Source organism: Budorcas taxicolor, chromosome X (assembly GCF_023091745.1).
Source record: "Budorcas taxicolor isolate Tak-1 chromosome X, Takin1.1, whole genome shotgun sequence".
Taxonomy (NCBI): domain Eukaryota; kingdom Metazoa; phylum Chordata; class Mammalia; order Artiodactyla; family Bovidae; genus Budorcas; species Budorcas taxicolor.
In genome coordinates, this window is record NC_068935.1 from 105,577,651 (window position 1) to 105,596,730 (window position 19,080).

At 40.7% G+C, this 19,080-nt stretch overlaps 1 protein-coding gene across 2 annotated transcripts in view; it reads left to right on the forward strand.

Annotated features, from left to right (window-relative positions):
* SRPX (sushi repeat containing protein X-linked) overlaps positions 1-19,080 on the forward strand; it is a 169,341-nt gene that overhangs the window by 96,156 nt on the left and 54,105 nt on the right. Inside the window, exon 9 of one of the 2 annotated variants that reach the window (XM_052663489.1) lies at positions 13,927-14,048. The exons of the other annotated variant lie outside the window; for it this stretch is intronic. Coding sequence (XP_052519449.1) covers positions 13,927-14,048 — 122 coding nt within the window. The remainder of the gene's footprint in view (positions 1-13,926; positions 14,049-19,080) is intronic. 2 annotated transcript variants of the gene reach the window in all.

The following is a 19,080-nucleotide window of genomic DNA, read 5'->3' on the forward strand; positions in this document are numbered from 1 at the left end:
TTTGCCATGAAGTGATGGGACCAGATGCCATGATCTTATTTTCCTGAAAGTTGAGTTTTAAGCCAACTCTTTCATTCTCTTCTTTCAGTTTCATCAAGAGTCTCTTTAGTTCTTCTTTGCTTTCTGCCATAAGGGTGGTGTCATCTGCGTATCTGAAGTTATTGATGTTTCTCCCCACAGTTTTGATTCCAGCTTGCAGTTCATCCAGCCCAGCGTTTCTCATGATGTACTCTGCATACATTAAATAAGCAGGGTGACAATATACAGCCTTTATGTACACCTTTCCCGATTTGGAACTTGTCTATTGTTCCATGTCCAGTTCTAACTATTTCTTCCTGACCTGCATACAGATTTCTCAGGAGGCAGGTCAGGTGGTCTGGTATTCTCATCTCTTGAAGAATTTTCCACAGTTTGTTGTGATCCACACAGTCAAAGGCTTTGGCATAGTCAATAAAACAGTAGTAGATGTTTTTCTGGGAACTCTCTTGCTTTTTTGATGATCAAACAGATGTTGGGAATTTGATCACTGCTTCCTCTGCCTTTTCTAAATCCAACTTGAACATCTGGAAGTTCACCTACTGTTGAAGCCTGGCTTGGAGAATTTTGAGCATTATTTTGCTAGTGTGTGAGATGAGTGCAGTTGTGCGGTAGTTTGAGAATTTTCTGGGGCATTGCCTTTCTTTGGAATTGGAATGAAAACTGACCTTTTCCAGTCCTGTGGCCACTGCTGAGTTTTCCAAATTTGCTGCTGTTTTGAGTGCAGCACTTTAACAGCATCATCTTTCAGGATTTGAAATAGCTCAACTGGAATTTTATCACCTCCACTAGTTGTTTTTTAGTGATGGCTCCTAAGGCCCACTTGACTTCACATTCCAGGATGTCTGGCTCTAGGTGAGTGATCACACCATCGTGATGATCAGTACATGAGCTTTCCATTTTCTGTATGTCCTCAATGGCATTTGTTACATGTCTTTTTTCTTTCCCCCTTTTGTAGCACTGGTTTATTAAGACTGAATCCCTATCAGTATTTGTAGACTGTCAGTAGTCATGTATGGATGTGAGAGTTGGACTATAAAGAAAGCCAAGCACCAAAGAATTGATGCTTTTGAACTGTGGTGTTGGAGAAGACTCTTGAGAGTCTCTTGGACTGCAAAGCGATCCAACCAGTCCATCCTAAAGGAAATCAGTCCTGAATATTCATTGAAAGTACTGATGCTAAAGCTGAAACTCCAATACTTTGGCCATCTAATGTGAAGAGCTGACTCATTTGAAAAGACCCTGATGCTGGGAAAGATTGAGGGCGGGAGGAGAAGGGGACGACAGAGGATGAGATGGTTGGATGGCATCACTGACTCAATAGACATGAGTTTTTGAGTAAGCTCTGGGAGTTGGTGATGGACAGGGAGGCCTGGCGTGCTGCAGTCCACGGGGTCGCCAAGAATCGGAAATGACTCTGTGACTGAACTGAACTGAAACAATGGGGAACTGAAGCATCAAAGCAAACACATTAAGGATCATACATAATAGATAAACCCTTAAATTTTCTTATTCCCTATATTATTATTCCCCTTATTTGTTTGCTTAAGTAATTCAGTGCATACTGATAGCTTCAGGTGTTGAATTCGTGATCTCCAAAGAAGATTTAGCTTTGGGACCAGGGACCAGGCTTGATCACTCAAGAGCTTTTGTGTAGCAGAGTTTTATTAAAGTAGGAAAACAGAGAAAGCTTCTGACATAGACATCAGAGGGGAACAGAGAATGCCCCCCTTGCTAGTCTTAGTAAGGGAGTTATATACGTTTTTAATTGGTTATTGCAGTAAATCAAAAGAATGTCTCAAGGTTGTAAAGGTCTTACCAGACTCACTCCCACAATATACATTTTAAGATATGGGATTAGAACTAACAATAGAAAGATTTTACCAGAGCTGCTCCCATAATATACATTTTAAAATGACAGGATTAGTCAGAAGGTTCTCAAAAGGGAGAAACATGTCCTCAAGCAGGATACATTGTTTTTATATAATCATTGGTAGAATTTAAGGGAAAACATATCCTTGAGCAATATGAGTTGTTTTGTTGTGTAATCATCTGCTCTGGGCTTAAAGGACAAAACCCTTTGTCTTTTTCTCCTCCTTGAAAACTCCAGAGCCCTTTCTCCTCCTCAGGACTTCTTACCAGCCTACCTAGGAACTGACTCTCAATACTTAACCAAAACTGAATTCTTTATGAAACATTTTTGCATAGGCTGCAGATCTTTCTGTGCCTTTTATCTTTTGTTTGACTTCCAGCAATTCTGCCTGAATAGCTCTATCTTCTGGTGCCATCTCCTGGGCTTTCTTAAAGTCAGGCAATGCTTGATCATATTCTTTGAATCCTGGCCACCCTTGGGCTTTATGGTACAATGCCTTGGAGTCTGTTTCAAGGACCTCCAAGCAACTGTCAACCACTCCCTGCCAATCAGACATTTTCAGTGGACATCTTCAGTTTGCAAGCTCCAATATTCAGCACACAGCTTAAAGCAACAGGCTGCAGCTTTGATCCATGTGCTTTCTCAATTGCAACTTTCGTGCCTTCCACATACCTTAAAACTTTGGTGTATTTTTTTTTTTTTAATGGCCATCTCTCAGTTCTGGGATTTGAATAAAGAATTTCCAATGTTTTTAAGTCTTCTGTTACTGATCAAATTTCATCTACATCTGTTAAATCTGCATCTGCATCCTCAGAAATCTCGATGACTGTCACCAGAACTATCTTGGGGGAATAATCCCTAATCATCCCCTTCCTTCAGTTCTCTGCATTCTGCAATAATGCCCAATTTGGCAGTTTTTTGACCTTTCATCTCCACGTTTTCCCAAATCCTTGCCACACCGATTCCTTTCATCACCTGCCCAAACACCACGTGTTTCCCATGAGTGAGGAGTCTGAACTGTCATGATGAAGAACTGAGAATTGCTTGTCTTGCAGCCTGCATTTGCCAGGCTCAGTAATTCCCCCTCGTTATGCTGATAATGGAAGTTTTCATCTTCAAATTTTTCATCATAAATATTTTCTCCACCTGTCCCATTCTAACTGGAGAAGTCTCCACCCTGAATCATAAATTACTTGATTTGATGAAAAAGGCATCCTTTCAATTTCACCACTTCCCTGGTGGCTCAGACAGTAAAGCATCTGCCTATAATCTGGGAGACCCAGGTTCAATTCCTGGGTCAGGAAGATCCCCTGGAGAAGGAAATGGCAACCCACTCCAGTACTCTTGCCTGGAAAATCCCATGGATGGAGGAGCCTGACGGGCTATAGTCCATGGGGTCGCAAAGAGTCGGACACGACTGAGCGACTTTTTTTTTTTAAATAGAGAAGTTTCCCAGTAGTGAGTCCAATGCCTGTTTCTCCTGTACCTGACTGCTAAGTCACTTCAGTCATGCCCAACTCTTTGCGACCCCATGGACTGTAGTCCACCGGGGCTCCTCTGTCCATGGGATTTTCCAGGCAAGAGTACTGGAGTAGGTTGACATTTCCTTCTCCAAGGGAATCTTCCTGACCCAGGGATTGAACTCACATCTCTTATGTCTCCTGCACTGACAGGAGTTCTTTACCACTACCACCACCTGGGTTAGTGTTGTACACAATTTTGCTGTACACAATGCTTGAAAAATTTCTGCAGTTTTGGGCATAATATCTGCAAGCAATTTTAAGGCAATTAGACCATCTTGTTCCCCTCCAGTATCCAGATTGAAGAAGACTACAGGGTTACTGGGGTTGGAGTGCTTAACAGGGGTGAGGAGGAGACAAGTGCAACATTGTGGCCCAAAGACACTATTTGCAAGTGACTCAGAGCACTTCACGGAGAAGGTGATGGCACCCCACTCCAGTACTCTTGCCTGGAAAATCCCATGGACGGAGGAGCCTGGTGGGCTGCAGTCCATGGGGTCGCTAAGAGTCGGACATGACTGAGCGACTTCACTTTCACTTTTCACTTTCATGCCTTGGAGAAGGAAATGGCAACCCACTCCAGTGTTCTTGCCTGGAGAATCCCAGGGACGGGGGAGCCTGGTTGGCTGCCGGCTATGGGGTCACAGAGTCGGACACGACTGAAGCAATTTAGCAGCAGCAGCAGAGCACTGCATGGCCACAGCACAGCACACTGCATCCATGTAGACCAGCTGTGCTGTTATGTGTCTCTTTAATGATGGCCCTTCTAATAGGCATTTGGTATTATCTTATGATTTTGATTTGCTTTTTAATGACTAGTAATATTTAGCATCTTTTCATGTATCTGTTGGCCTTTCATATATTTTCTTTGGAGAGATGTCTATTCAGGCCTTTTGACCATTTTAAAATTGAATTATTTATTTGCTGTTGAGTTAAATGAGTTCTTTAGAGATTCTGGATATTAATCCCTTATCAGATAAATGGCTTGCAAGTGTCTTTTGTTCCCATTTTGTAGGTTGTCTTTATACTTGTTGATAGTTTCTCTTACTATGCAGAAGCTTCTTAGTTTCATGTAATCCCACTTGTTTTTTGTTTTTTCATTTTGTTGCTAGTGCTTAAGGTGTCATATCCAAAAATCATTGCCGAGAGCTATATCAAGGAGCTCCTTTTCCTGTGTTTTCATCTCGGAATTTCATAGTTTCATATCTTCTATTTAAGTCTCTAATCCATTTCAAGTTCATTTTTGTAAGCAGTATAACCTAAGGTGTTAGTTTCATTTTTTATGTGTGAATATCCAGTTTCTTCAGCACTAGTTGTTAAAAAGACTGACTTTTCTCTATTGAGTATTCTTGGCTCTTTTGTCAAATAGAAGTTGACTATATATCCTTGAGTTTATTTCTGGGCTCCCAATTCTGTCCCATTTGCTTTTTTTTGGCGGGGGCGGGATGTGTTTTTATGCCAGTACTATACTGTATGCAGGTCAGGAAGCAACAGTTAGAACTGGACATGGGACAACAGACTGGTTCCAAATAGGAAAAGGAGTACGTCAAGGTTGTATATTGTCATCCTGCTTATTTAAATGTTTGGTAATGTTCATTAGTGAAGCTATCTGGTCCTGGGTTTACTTCATTGGGAGATTTTTAAATTTTTTTTTATTATTTTATTGATTTAATCTCCTTACTAGTAATTGATCTATTCAGACTTTCCATTCCTTCATGATTCACTCTTGATTGTTTTTATGTTTCTAAGAATTTTTCCACTTCTAGGTTGTCGAATTATTGGCATAGAGCTATTCATAATAGCCTCTTAGGAACTTTGTATTTCTGTTGTATCAGTTGTAATGTCTCCTTTGACATTTACAATTTTGTTGATTTAGTTTTTTCGTTAGTTTAACTAAAGGAGTGTCAATTTTGTTTATCTTTCAAAGAACCAACTGTTAGTTTGGTTAATCTTTTCTACTGTTTTTCTGTTCTCAGTTTCATTTATTTCTGTTCTAATCTTTATTTCCTTCCCTCTGCTAATTGTGGGTTCAGTTTCTTTCTCTAGCTCCTTAAGGCATAATTAGGTTGTTAATTTGGGGAATTTCTTGCTTTTTAATGTTGATTTTTATTGTTGTGCAATTAAGTTTTCATATGTTGTCTCCATTTTTGTGTCAAGATACTTTATTTCCCCTTTAATTTCTTCCTGATCCATATGTTATTCAGGAGAGTGTTGTTTAATTTCCATGTATTTGCGAATTTTCAGTTTCTTCTTGTTATTGATTTCTTATTTTGTACCACTGTGGTCAGAGAAGATACTTGGTATAATTTCAGTCTTCTTAAATTTTCTAAGACTTGTTTATTTAGTGGCCTAACATATGGTCTGGAGAAGGAAATGGCGACCCACTCCAGTATCCTTGCCTGGAGAATCCTGTGGACGGAGGAGACTGGTGGGCTGCTGTCCATAGGGTCGCACAGAGTTGGACACGACTGATGCAACGTAGCATGCACGCGTGCATTGGAGAAGGAAACGACAAACCACTCCAGTATTCTTGCCTGGAGAATCCCTGGTGGGCTGCTATCCATGGGGTTGCACAGAGTCTGACATGACTGAAGCGACTTAGTAGCAGCAGCAGCAGCAACATATGGTCTGTTCTAGAAAATATTTCATGTGCACTTGAGAAGAATGTGTATTCTGCTGATGTTGGATAGACTATTCTGTGTATGTCTGTTTTGTATATTTGGTCTATGCATGCTAACTACCTTCAGTCATGTCTGACTCTTTGTGAACCTATGGACTATAGCCTGACAGCCTCCTCTGTCCATTGGATTCTCCAGGCAAGAATACTGGAGTGGGTTGCCATGTGCTCTTCCAGGGGATCTTCCTGACCAGGCATCAAACCCTTGTCTCTTATGTCTCCTGCATTGGCAGATGAGTTCTTTACCACTAGTGCCAGCTGAGAAGCCCCTTTTGGTCTATGAAGTGAAAGTGAAGTCGCTCAGTTGTGTCCAACTCTTTGTGACCCATGGACTGTAGCCCACCAAGCTCCTCCGTCCATGGGATTCTCCAGGCAAGAATACTGGACTGGGGTGCCATTTCCTTCTCCAGGGGATCTTCCTGACCCAGGGATCGAACCCAGGTCTCCCACATTACAGGCAGACGTTTTAACCTCTGCACCACCAGGGAAGCCAGAGTTGTTCAAAAATGCTGTTTCTTTATTGATTCTGTCTAGATGATCTATCCATTGTTGAGAGTTGGGTATTAAAGTCCTGTTTATTTCTCCTTTTAGGTCTATCAGTTTTTGCTTTATGAATCTCAGTTTTCCAATATTGGGCACATAAATATGATCATTATAACTTATTGATGTATTGATCCTATCATCATTATATAATGACCTTCTTTGTTTCCTTTTACCATTTTTAAAGTTAAAGCCTATTTTGTCTGATATAACTACCCCTGACTTTTTTGGGTTGTTTGCTTAAAATATTTTTCCATTCCTTTACATTTCCTTTGTATGTCTTGAAGGCCAAAATGATTCTTGCAATGAGCATATCATTGGATCTTTTATAAAAATCCATTTATCCATTTGGTTTCTCATTTAAAGAACTGGATCCATTTACATTTAAAGTTATTATTGATAAATAAGAAGATACTGCCATTTTGTTAATTGTTTTCTGGTTGTTTTATAGATCAGCTGTTTCTTCTTTTCTTTCATTGTGTTTTGATGTTGTGTGGTATTAGTATGCTTTGACTTTATCATACTTTTTTGTAATTCAGGTTTTTCCCTTCTTGTTACCATATGAGTGTGCGTTTTAAGTCACTTCAGTCATGTCTGATTCTTTGTTACCCTATAGACCATAGCCCATCAGGCTCCTCTGTCCATGGGATTCTCCAGGCAAAAATACTGGATAGAGTTCCATGCCCTCCTTTAGGGGATCTTTCCAACCCAGGGATCGAACCCACATCTCTTATGTCTCCTGCATTGGCAGGCAGGTTCTTTACCACTAGCACCACCTAAGAAGCTGTTACCATGAGGCTTACATTAAAAAAAAAAAACACCTTAAAATTATAACACACTGTTTTAAACTAATACCAACTTAATTTCAATCAAATCCTAAGCTTTATACTTTAAATTATACTCCCTTCCCATTTTAGGTTATTGATGTTACAATTTACATAGTTTTTAATATTGTATACCTCAGATTATTGGGATTTTAGTTATTTTTACCATGTTAGGTATTTTTTTAACTAAGTTTCTGTATCTTTAAAAAAATGTTTTAGATTATAGTTGATTAACAATGTTAGTTTCAGATGAACAGCAAAGTAATGCAGTTATATATATACATATACATGTATCTACTCTTTTTCAAATTCTTTTCCCACTTAGGTTATTACAAAAAATTGAGCAGAGTTCCCTGTGCTATACAATAGGTCCTTGTTGATTATATATTTTAAATATAGCAGTGTGTACCTGTCAAACCCCTGCTGTCTCCCCTCCCTGCCCTTCACCCTGATAACCATAGTTCATTCTCTGAGTCTGCTTCTGCTTTGCATATTGAGTTCCTTTGTGTCACTTTTTAAGATTCTGCATACTAGTGATGTCATGTATTTGTCTTTCTCTTTCTGACTTTCTATGATAAACTCCAGGTCCATCCATGTTTATGCAAATGGCATTATTGCATTCCTTTTATGCCTGAATAAGATTCCATTGTATATATGTACCACATCTTTATCCATTCATCAGTGGACATTTAGGTTACTTCCATGTCTTGGATATTGTAGATAGTGCTGCAATGAACATTGTGGTGTGTGTATCCTTTTAAATCATGTTTTTCTTTTGATGTATGCCCACGACTGATGTGACTTAGCAGCAGCAGCAGGAGTATCACTATTTTTAGTTTTTTAAGAAACCTCCACACTGTTCTCCATAATCCCTGTACCAATTTAAATTCCCACCAACAGTGTAGGAAGGTTCCATTTTCTCCACACTCTCTCTGACATTTATTATTTGTAGACTTTTTATTCCTAGATTTTTTTTAAGAGCCTCCATACAGTTCTCCATAGTGGCTGTATCAATTTACATTCCCACCAATAGTACAAGAGGGTTCCCTTTTCTCCATATCTTCTCTAGCATTTATTGTTTGTAGATTTTTTTGATGATGGCCATTCTGATCAGTGTGAAGTGATACCTCATTGTAGTTTTGACTTGCATTTTTATAGTAATGAGCAATGTTGAGCATCTTTTCATGTGTTTATTGACCATCTGTATGTCTTCTTTGAAGAAATGTCTGTTTAGGTCTTCTGCCCATTTTTGATTGTGCTGTTTGTTTTTTCTATATTGAGTTATATGAGCTGTTTGCTATTTTGCATATTAACCCCTTGTCAGTCGGCCTTGTTTGCAAATATTTTCTCCCATTCTGTAGGTTGTCTTTTCATTTTGCTGGTGGTTTCCTTTGCTGCACAAAAGCTTATAAATTGTATTAGGTTCCATTTGTTTATTTTTGCTTTCATTTCTTTTGCCTTGGGAGAGTGATCTAAGAAAACATTTCTATGATCTATGTCGAAGAAGGTGCACTTGAGAAGAATGTGTTTTCTACTGCTTTTGGATGAAATGCTACATGAATATCAGTTCCATCTGGTCTAATGTATCATTTAAGGCCTGGGTTTCTTTATTGATTTTCTGTCTGGATAATCTATCCATTGATGAAATTGGGGTGTGAAAGTCCCCCACTATTATTGTGTTACTGTCAATTTCTCCTTTTATGTCTATTAGTATTTGTCTTATATATTGAGGTGCTCTCTATCTGTGCATCCATTCTTTTTCTGAGATCTTGAATTATCTTTACCATCATTACTCTGAATTGTTTTTCAGGCAGATTGCCTATCTCCATTTCACTTATTTGTTCTTCTGGAGTTTTATCTTGTTCTTTCATCTGGGACATATACCTCTGCTGTCTCATTTTGTCTAATTTTCTGATTGCAGTTTCCACTCTGCAGGCTACAGGCTGTAGTTCTTCTTGCTTCTGTCTGTCCGCTTATGAATGAGGCAGTCTAAGAGGATTGTGTAGGCTTCCTGGTGGGAGGGATTAGTTCCTGCCCACTGGTAGGTGGAGCTGGGTCTTGTCCATCTCCTGGGCAGGGCCATGTCCATCTCCTGGGCAGGGTAGTGTCAAGGGGTGTGTTTAGTAGGCAGCTGTGTGCTCAGGATGACTTAAAACAGTCTCACAAGTGGGGCTGTTTTCCTGTCCTGTTGGTTGTTTAGCTTAAGGTATCTCAGCACTGGCGCCTACAGGCCATTGGGTGGGTCCAGGTCTTGATAAGAAAATGGTGGCCTCTAGCAGGGCTCATGCTGATGTGTATTCCCGAAAACTACTGCTGTGATTGTCTGTCCCAACAGTGAGCCACAGCTGCTTCCCCTAACCTCTGCAGGTGACCGTCCAATACTAGCAGGTAGGTCTGGCTCAGTCTCTTATTTGGTCACTGATTTCTTTTCCCTGGTTCCTGGTGTGCCAAAGACCTTGTGTGTGCCCTCCAAAGTGGAGTTTCTGTTTTCCCCAGTCCTATGGAATTCCTGTGATTAAACCCCACTGCCTTCAAAGCTAGAGGATTTGGAGGCTCCTCTTCCTGTTGCCAGACCCCCTAGCTGAGGAGCCTGATGTGGGGCTCAGAACTTCCACTCCTGTGTACAACTTCTGTGGCGTAATTATTTTCCAGTTTGTGGCCTGCCCACCTGATGGCCAGGAGTTGATTTAATCACTTTTGCGCTGCCCCCCTCCTACCATCTTGTAGCTCCTTCTTTGTCTTTGGATGTAGGGTATCTTTTTTGATAGGTTCTAGTATTTTTTTGCGGAGAAGGCAATGGCACCCCACTCCAGTACTCTTGCCTGGAAAATCCCATGGGTGGCAGAGCCTGGTAGGCTGCAGTCCATGGGGTTGCTAAGAGTCGGACATGACTGAGCGACTTCACTTTCACTTTTCACTTTCATGCATTGGAGAAGGAAATGGCAACCCACTCCAGTGTTCTTGCCTGGAGAATCCCAGGGACGGGGGAGTCTGGTGGGCTGCTGTCTATGGGGTCGCACAGAGTTGGACATGACCAAAGCGACTTAGCAGCAGCAGCATTTTTTTGTTGGTTGTTCAGAAGTTAGTTATTTTGGTGGTTTCCTCAGAAGAGGTGAGCTCACATCCTTCTACTCTGCCATCTTGTCTCTGTCTACCATGGTTGTTTTTTAACTTTTAAATTAGAGCTGTAAGTGAATTACATACCACTATTACCATATTACAGAACCCAACTTTGACTAAGGTTCCCCCTTTCCAGTGAGTTTTACACTGCCTTCTTATGTTCTTATGATGTTAGTTATTGTTCTTGTATAGTTATTCCTCAGTACTTGCAGGGGATAGGTTGCAAGACTCACTGTGGACCCCAAAATCCGTGGATGCTTACATCCCATTGTCAGTGCTCTGTATCTATGGGTTCCATATACATTGATTTTCTGGTTCTACATATAGTATCTGGTCCATGGTTGGTTGAGTTTGTGGATCTGTAACTTGTGGATATGGAGGGCTGACTGTACTTCCACTCAAAGAAGTCTTATAAAGCAGGTCTAATGGTGATGAACTCTCTCAGCTTTTGTTTTTTCAGAAAAGTATTTGTCTCTCTTTTATTTCTGTAGGGGAGCTTTACTGGATATGGAATTTCTAGGGTTGACAGTTTTTCCTCCCAGTATTTTGAATATGTCATACCATTCTCCTCTGGTCTGAAAAATTTCCATTATTAAACCACTGGTAGTCTTATGGAGGTTCCCTTGTATGTAACTTCTCTCTTTTCTCTTGTTGCTTTAAAAATTCTTTGGTTTTGTCTTTTGACAATTTAATTATATGTCCCGGTGTAGCCTATTTGGGTTCAATCTATTTGGCATCCTTTTTGGATCTAGATGTCTAGTTCTCTCCCAAGGATTGGGAATTTTTCAGCCATTATTTACTGAAATACACTTTTTGTCCCTTTCTTCCTTCTAGAATTCCCAGAATGCAAATATTTTTCATTGTGTCCTATAAGTCCCTTAGGCTCTCTTCAATCTTTTTCATCATTTTTCCTTTTTGTTCCTCTGACTGGATAATTTCAAATGATCTGTTTCCCAGGTTTATTATTTTTCTGCATAGTTGAGTCTGCTTTTGAGGCTCTCTGTTGAATTTTTCAGTTATTTTATTATTCAGCTATATGATTTTTTTTTTCGTGGTTTATATTTCTTTGTCAAACTCCTGTTCATTTTTCTAATTTCATTTAGTTGTCTGTTCTTATAGCTCACAAAACCTCTTTAAGAGAATTATTCTGAATTCTTTGAAAGTTCATAGCTCTCCAGTTTCTTAGGGTCAGTTATTGGCCCTTTATTAATTACATTTGGTGGTATCAGACACACTTGCTTTTTCATGATCCTTGATTCTTTTTATTGGTATTCATTTGAGTATGTGATCTCCTTTTCCAGACAGTTCAGGTTTACTTTGTCAGAGACAGTTCTTCAGTCAGCTCTGTTAGGTTTCTGGACATATCTGCTGGTAATGTCCTTGGGAAGGTGGGGCTTGCTACTAGGGTCTGGTTGGCTGAAGCATCGATTCGAGCTCTGAGCTTGGTGGCGGGGGTGTGCCATTGACTGAGAACAGCTGGGTAGGTCTGCCATCTTAGTTCCCTGCCCAAATGCAGCTGTAGGATGTGCTTCATGAATTCTAGATTCTCCTCAGGCTTTCTAGATGCTTTAGACTGGGTAATATGCCCAGCTGTAGGTGCGGCTATGAATTAACTTCCCTCCTCTGGCAAAGCAGCAGGAAGGGACCCAGAGTTGGCATGGCTCATGGTCTGGGGACTCAAGTCAAACAAGAGTGTGCACTGAATATTTTGCCTAGGTAAGGACACCAGTTTTGCTCTGCAGACAGAGAAAGCTACAGTCTGTGTTCTGTTCAAATGCACCATAAGCAGGGCTGTTGGCTGGGTGATACAGCTCCCAGTGTGTTAGGCTTCAGTTCCTTGGTCAGGTGATCTGAAGGTAGGATTCAGTTATAAGTGAGGTTGTGAATGGTTTTCCATTCCTGGGCATGGTGGGAAAAGCACCTTCAATGCCACGGATGTTCTTAGTTTGTGACCTTGACTCAAGCTGACTCAAATATCAAGTTCCCTGGCTGAACAGGGCCACTTCCTTTGCTCTGGCAGCCATCAGCTCTGCTCACTCGCCTCTCAGTTAAGAGTTGCTGGGTTTTACAGCTTCCAGGTATTCTCACCAACTCTTCCTGTCAACTGGGGGCCACACTCCAGAGTGGGTAGGGCAATGACTCGGGCCATGTCTGGGTGGTACTGGGAAGGCCCATTTCAGGCAACTCTCAAATTTTCCCAAATAGGCTTTCTGGTCTGGAAGTGACAGGAGCCTCAGTCTGTAGTGGGTGAGGCTATGTATCATCTCCCCTGCCTGGGCATAGCAGGGGGACTGTCCAGAGGGAGAGAATAAAAATGGTGTCCCTGGCCTGTATTCCCTGAGAGCCTCTCTGTAGGTCTCAAGATGTGTGCCAAGCCTGAAACCTGTCCTTAAGGCTGAAGATCCAGGAGAAAAAATGAGACCTCTTTCACAGAAACTGGGGGCGTATTTTAGTTTGCTGTCTTTGCAGTGACCTGGAGGTGGTAGCCCAGCAAAAACTATTAGAGTCATGTGTGACCCAGCATTGTAATCCCTCCAGCCACCAGAGCCAGGTCATCAAGTGGTGTCCACTGGGTGCAGGTGTGCATATGTGCTAAGTCACTTCAGTTGTATGTGTCTCTTTGCAACCCCATGGACTGTAGCTCACCAGGCTCCTCTGTCCATGCAATTTCCCAGGCAAGAATACTGGAGTGGGTAGCCATGCCCTCCTCTAGGGTATCTTCCCAACCCAGGGATCGAACCTGCATCTCTGTCTCTTAGGTCTACATGCATTGGCAGGTGGGTTCTTTACCACTAGTGCCACCTGGGAATTGGGTGGCAACCACCAAACCCAGGTCACCAATTGTTAAAAAAAGAAAGAAAGCATGGCATCAGATGGGGGTTGGAATGTCTTATCCTAGTTTCTTCACCATGTTAGTGTGTGTGTGGGCTTTGGGCTGGTGAGTGTGAGGGGTGGAAGAATGGGCAGATAAGGGGACACTAGAAGTAATCTTTTGTCCTTGCAAATACAAATGAAAATCCTCTGGAGGTGGTCTTTGATACTTGTTAGGAAATTTGGCTCATGCAAAGTCTCACCCCACCTGGAAATACATACACTGTCATTTTGCTTAGGTTTTCAAAATCTCATTGCCAAGTCATTTCTGAATGATTCCTTTAGGAAGGTATTTGGGTTTTATAGCCATTAGTTTAACCCCGATTTCTCAACTATCTTCAGGACAGTATGGAGTGGGCAGAGAAACTTCCCCAAACAGAACAGTGCTGCTTCTGTCAGCCTGTAGTTTGACATGGATTTTCTTTGGCTACACTTACACCTCCTATCTTGGATTTTTTTTTCCAGCAAGCACAGTGTGGCCTGGATCTTCGACACATCACTGTAGTGGAGCTGGTAGGGGTGTTCCCAACCCTCATTGGCAGGATAGGAGCAAAGGTGATGCCTCCAGCCCTGGCCCTGCAGCTCAGGTAGGGGGAAGTTCTCCTCTTAAATGTTGTTACCTATAAATGTACTTTTTTCTGATCAGGGTCCCTGATTTCTGTCTATTGAGTCTTGATTCCAGGCAATGTTTCAGTACTTCTGTTCTGGGAGTATTATAACCATGTTAATTGGCATGTGGCTGCTTATCCAAATATATAATGCAGAGGGTAATCACCAGGGTTCTTCCTCTCCCCCCACCCAGGTGTTTTTGCTTTGTCTTTGTGTTTATTTTTCCCTTGGTTGGGGAGGGATGGAAAGGGGAGAAAATACAAAAAGGACCTTAAGCAGTCTTTGGTCTTATTAAGAGGGCAGGCATCCAGTTTAGCCTTTCCAGGCTTGGCATCCTTTTCCTCCATGCTTCCAGGGCACATATCCATAGCCCCATTTTAACAACTATTTTATTTTGGTAACGTATAATGCCAGAATCATGGTGTTCGGACTCTGAGTAATGGTGCATTAAAAAAGCAAAAATTAGCAGCCAAAAGGTAATTTCAGAGCGACTCAAACTTTTACTTGTGTCTTTTGACCACTGTGAAAAGAATAATAGAAAAAGCAACGCTCCTTAAAAACCTTCCTTTCTCATCTATCTTTTTCTCTCATGCTCTGTAGAGGAGGGGGTAGATCTCTGTTCTTATGGTCCCAAGCCATTGGTAGTTCCACTATCTTGTAGCATCCACATCCCAGAAGATATTACTTCCGGGTTGTACAAAGAAGGGGAAAGAGTGAAAAAAGAATGCCATTTGTGTGTGTGCGTGTGTGTCATATTGGAAGCATAAAATTGCTGACTCCAAATCCATTGGCCAGAACTCATCACATGATTGTGATCAGAGTTCAAGGGAGACTGGGAAATATGGTCTTTGTATATACTCAGGAAGAAGAAAATGAAATAAAACTTGGTGAACCATATCACAGATTTTCAAAAAAGTTCACAGAAATTCCTTATCATGATGGAAATATGTCTTTAGCAAGTGTTGTTATGTAGTGACATAACAATTTATTTTTTTAAATTTCCTTATTTTCCATCTGCCTTAAAAAAAATAATTTTACTAATTTTTTGCTGTGCTGGGTCTTCATTGCTCCCCAGGCTTTTCTTTAGTTGCAGCGAGCAGGGGCTACTCTCTAGTTGTGGTGTGCAGGCTTCTCATTGCAGTGGCTTCTCTTGTTATGGAGCGTGGGCTCTAGATATGTGGGCTTCAGTAGTTGCAGCTCCTGGATTCAAGAGCACAGGTTCAATAGTTGTGGCACATGGGCTTAGTTGCTCAGCGGCATTCCATCTGCTTTTTGACCCACCACACATTTGATTTATACCTGTTTCCTCGCAGAGTCTACAACAGGCCCATCCACAACAGGATCAAAAATTCAGAAGGCCAGGGATGGAAAATGATAAAGAGGCCTGAATTCTCTTTTGTTGGCTGAAGGAGAAGCCGGGGAACACTCATCAGCTTTTATGTATTCATTTTTGTCCTCCTGCATTTGTATCTAGTACCTCTGTAGGGGTGACACTTGTGAGGTCAGAACTAGATCTTTTCGAATTTGCTACCTAGTACCTAGCACAGTGCCTGGTGCCATGTTGGTGCTAAGTGATTCAAAGGGAATCAGCTTTACTATTTCCAGGGGTGACAGTACTCTTTAAGAGTATCTGTATCATTCCCAACACTTCAAATTGAAGATAAGAAGATGTGAGAGGGCAGTTGCCATCTGAAAAATTTTATTGAAAATTCTCAAAGTAGATTTCATGAAGCTATTGCACATTTAGAACTACCTATACATATGCTATGGTATGTCAGTGATTTTTTTTTTCCTAAAAAGAACGCTGCAGAATTTAACAAAGAGTTTTCCTGGATTGCAAATATACAGAGAGAATCTTTGAAGGATAGAAAAATCTGATTTAAGAAAATTTCTGTGATTCAGGTTGTATATGTTGGGGCTACTATAGACCTCTGTAGGCTAATGCTAATGATTTAAACAGTAAATAAGCTGCATAAAAGAATTGTGCAGTGGATCTCAAGCTTTACCCTGCCTCAGAATCTCTGGGAGGGCTGATAAAGAGTGCAGGACCCCAGCCCCAGAGTTTCTGACTCACTTGGTCTATAGTGGGGCCTGAGAACTTGCATTCCTAGCAAGTTTCCAGGTGTTGCTGATGCTTGTGGTCTGAGGATCACAGTCAGTGAACCACACTGCCTTGTGCTTTTACCAAATGCTTCACAGTTTTGAAATAGAATGTCTATTGTTTTCAATGTAAAAGTCCTTAAACTTCTTGGTTAAGTTTACTCCTAAGTATTTATTCATTTCGCTACAATTATAAAAGTGATTTTTCTATTTCTGGTGCTTCCTTATTGTTGTTGTTGTTGTTCAGTTGCTCAGTTGTGTCTGACTTATTGCAACCCCATGGACTGCAACATGACAGGCTTCCCTGTCCTTCACTATCTCCTAGAGTTTGCTCAAATTCATGTCCATTGAGTCGGTGATGATCCAACTATCTCATTCTCTATCGCCACCTTCTCCTCTTGTCCACAGTCTTTCCCAGCATCAAGGTCTTTTCCAAAGAGTCAGTTCTTCACATCAGGTGACCAAACTATTGGAGCTTCAGCTTCAGCATCAGTCCTTCCAGTGACTATTCAGGGTTGATTTCCTTTGGGATTGACTGCTTTGATCTCTTTCTGTCCAAGGGATTCTCAAGAGACTTCTCCAACAACACAGTTCAAAAGCATGAATTCTTTGGAACTCAGCTTTCTTTATGGTCCAACTCTCACATCCATACATGACTACTGGAAAAACCATAGCTTTCACTGAAGACCTTAGTTGGCACAATGATGTCTCTGCTTGTAATACACTGTCCAGGTTTGTCATGTCTTTTCTTCCACGGAGCAAGCATCTTTTGAGGCTGCAGTCACTGCCACAGTGTTTTTGGAGTCCAAGAAAATAGTCTGCCACTGTTTCCATTGTTTCCCCATCTATTTGCCATGAAGTGATGGGACCAGATGCCGTGATCTTAGTGCTTTGAATGTTGAGTTTTAAGCCAGCTTTTTCACTCTCCTATTTCATCGTCATCATGAGACTCTAGTTCATCTTTTCTTTCTGCCATTAGCATCGTGTCTTCTGCATATGTGAGGTTACTGATATTTCTCCCATAAATCTTGATTCCAGCTTAAGATTCATCTGGCCCAGGCTTTCACATGATGTACTCTGCATATAAGTTAAATAAGGAGGGTGGAAATATACAGCCTTAACGTACTCCTTTCCCAATTTTGAACCAGTCTGTTGTTCCATGTCTGGTTCTAACTGTTGCTTCTTAACCTGCATACAGGTTTCTCAGGAGGCAGGTAAGGCGATCTGGTATTCCCATCTTTTTAAGAATTTTCCACATTTTATTGTGATCTACACAGTCAAAGGCTTTAGACTACTCAGTGAAGCACAAGTAGATGTTTTTTCTGGAATTCCATTGCTTTTTCAATGATTCAACTGATATTGGCTTTTTGATCTCTGTTTCCTTTGCCTTTTCTAAATCCAGCTTGTACATCTGGAGGTTCTTGGTTCACGTACTGTTGAGGCCTAGCTTGAAGGATTTTGAGCATTACTTTGCTAGCATGTGAAACAAGCACAGCTGTGCAGTAGTTTGAACATTCTTTGGCATTGCCCTTCTTTGGGATTGGAATGAAAACTGGCCTTTTCTGGTCCTGTGGCCACTGCTGAGTTTTCCAAATTTGCTGGCATGTTGAGTGCAGCACTTTACCAGCATCATCTTTTAGGATTTGAAATAGCTCAGCTGGAATTGCATCACCTCCACTAGCTTTGTTCATAGTGATGCTTTCTAAGGCCGACTTGACTTCACACTTCAGGGTGTCTGGCTGTAGGTGAGTGATCACATCATTGGGTTACCTGGGTCATTAAGACTTTTTGTATAGTTCTTCTATGTATTCTTGCCACCTCTTAATATCTTCTGCTTCTGTGAGGTCAATACCATTACTGTCCTTTATTGTGCCCATCTTTGCATGAAATGTTCCCTTGGTATCTCTGATTTTCTTGAAGAGATCTAGTCTTTCCCATTCTATAGCGTTTCTCTCTTTCTTTGCATTGTTCATTTAGGAGGCTTTCTTATCTCTCCTTGGTTTTCTTCGGAGCTGTGCATTCAGATGGGTAATATCTTTCCTTTCCTGCTTTGCCTTTTGCTTCTTTTCTTAGGTATTTGTAAGGCCTCCCCAAACAACCATTTTGCCTTGTTTCTGTTTTGATGATCTATTCATTGTTGTAAGCTGGATATTAAAGTCCCCTACTATCCTTCTCCTCGTATTTGTCCTTTTAGGTCTGTTAATATTTGCTTTATTTATTTAAGTGCCACTGTGCCAGTTATACACACACACACACACACATATGTATATATATTTAACAAATATTATATCCTATTTTTGGATTGAACTCTTTATCACTATGAATCACCCTTCTTTAGAGCATTACAGTCTTTATCTTAAAATATTCTGTCTAAGCATAGCCATCCAGGTTACTTTTGGTTTGCACTTGCATTGGATATATTTTTCCATTCCTTCAATTGCATTTTGTGTGTCCTCACATCTGAATTGTGTCCCTTGTAGTCAGCACATAGATAGGTCTTGATTTTTTTTTAATCCATTCAGCTACCCTTTCTTTTTATTAGATAACTTAGTCCACTTAAATTATTGATAGATGTATACTTATTGCCACTTTCTTAATTGTTTTGGCTGTTTTATAGTTGCTCTGTTACTTTCTTCTCTTGTTCTCTTTCTATGTGATTAGATGACTTTAGCAGTATGCTTAGATTACTTTCTCATTATCCTTTGTGTATCTACTGTAGGTTTCTGGTCACCATGAAATGTATATATAAACTATTTATAGTGGTTTAAGTTGATAACAAATTAAGTTTGAATACATTCTAAAGGAACTCAAATATTTCTGCAAAATAAATAGACTCACAGAGATAGAAAACAAATTTAAGCTTACCAAATAGGATAGTGTGGGATTGAGGGAGACTGGGTGAAATTAGGA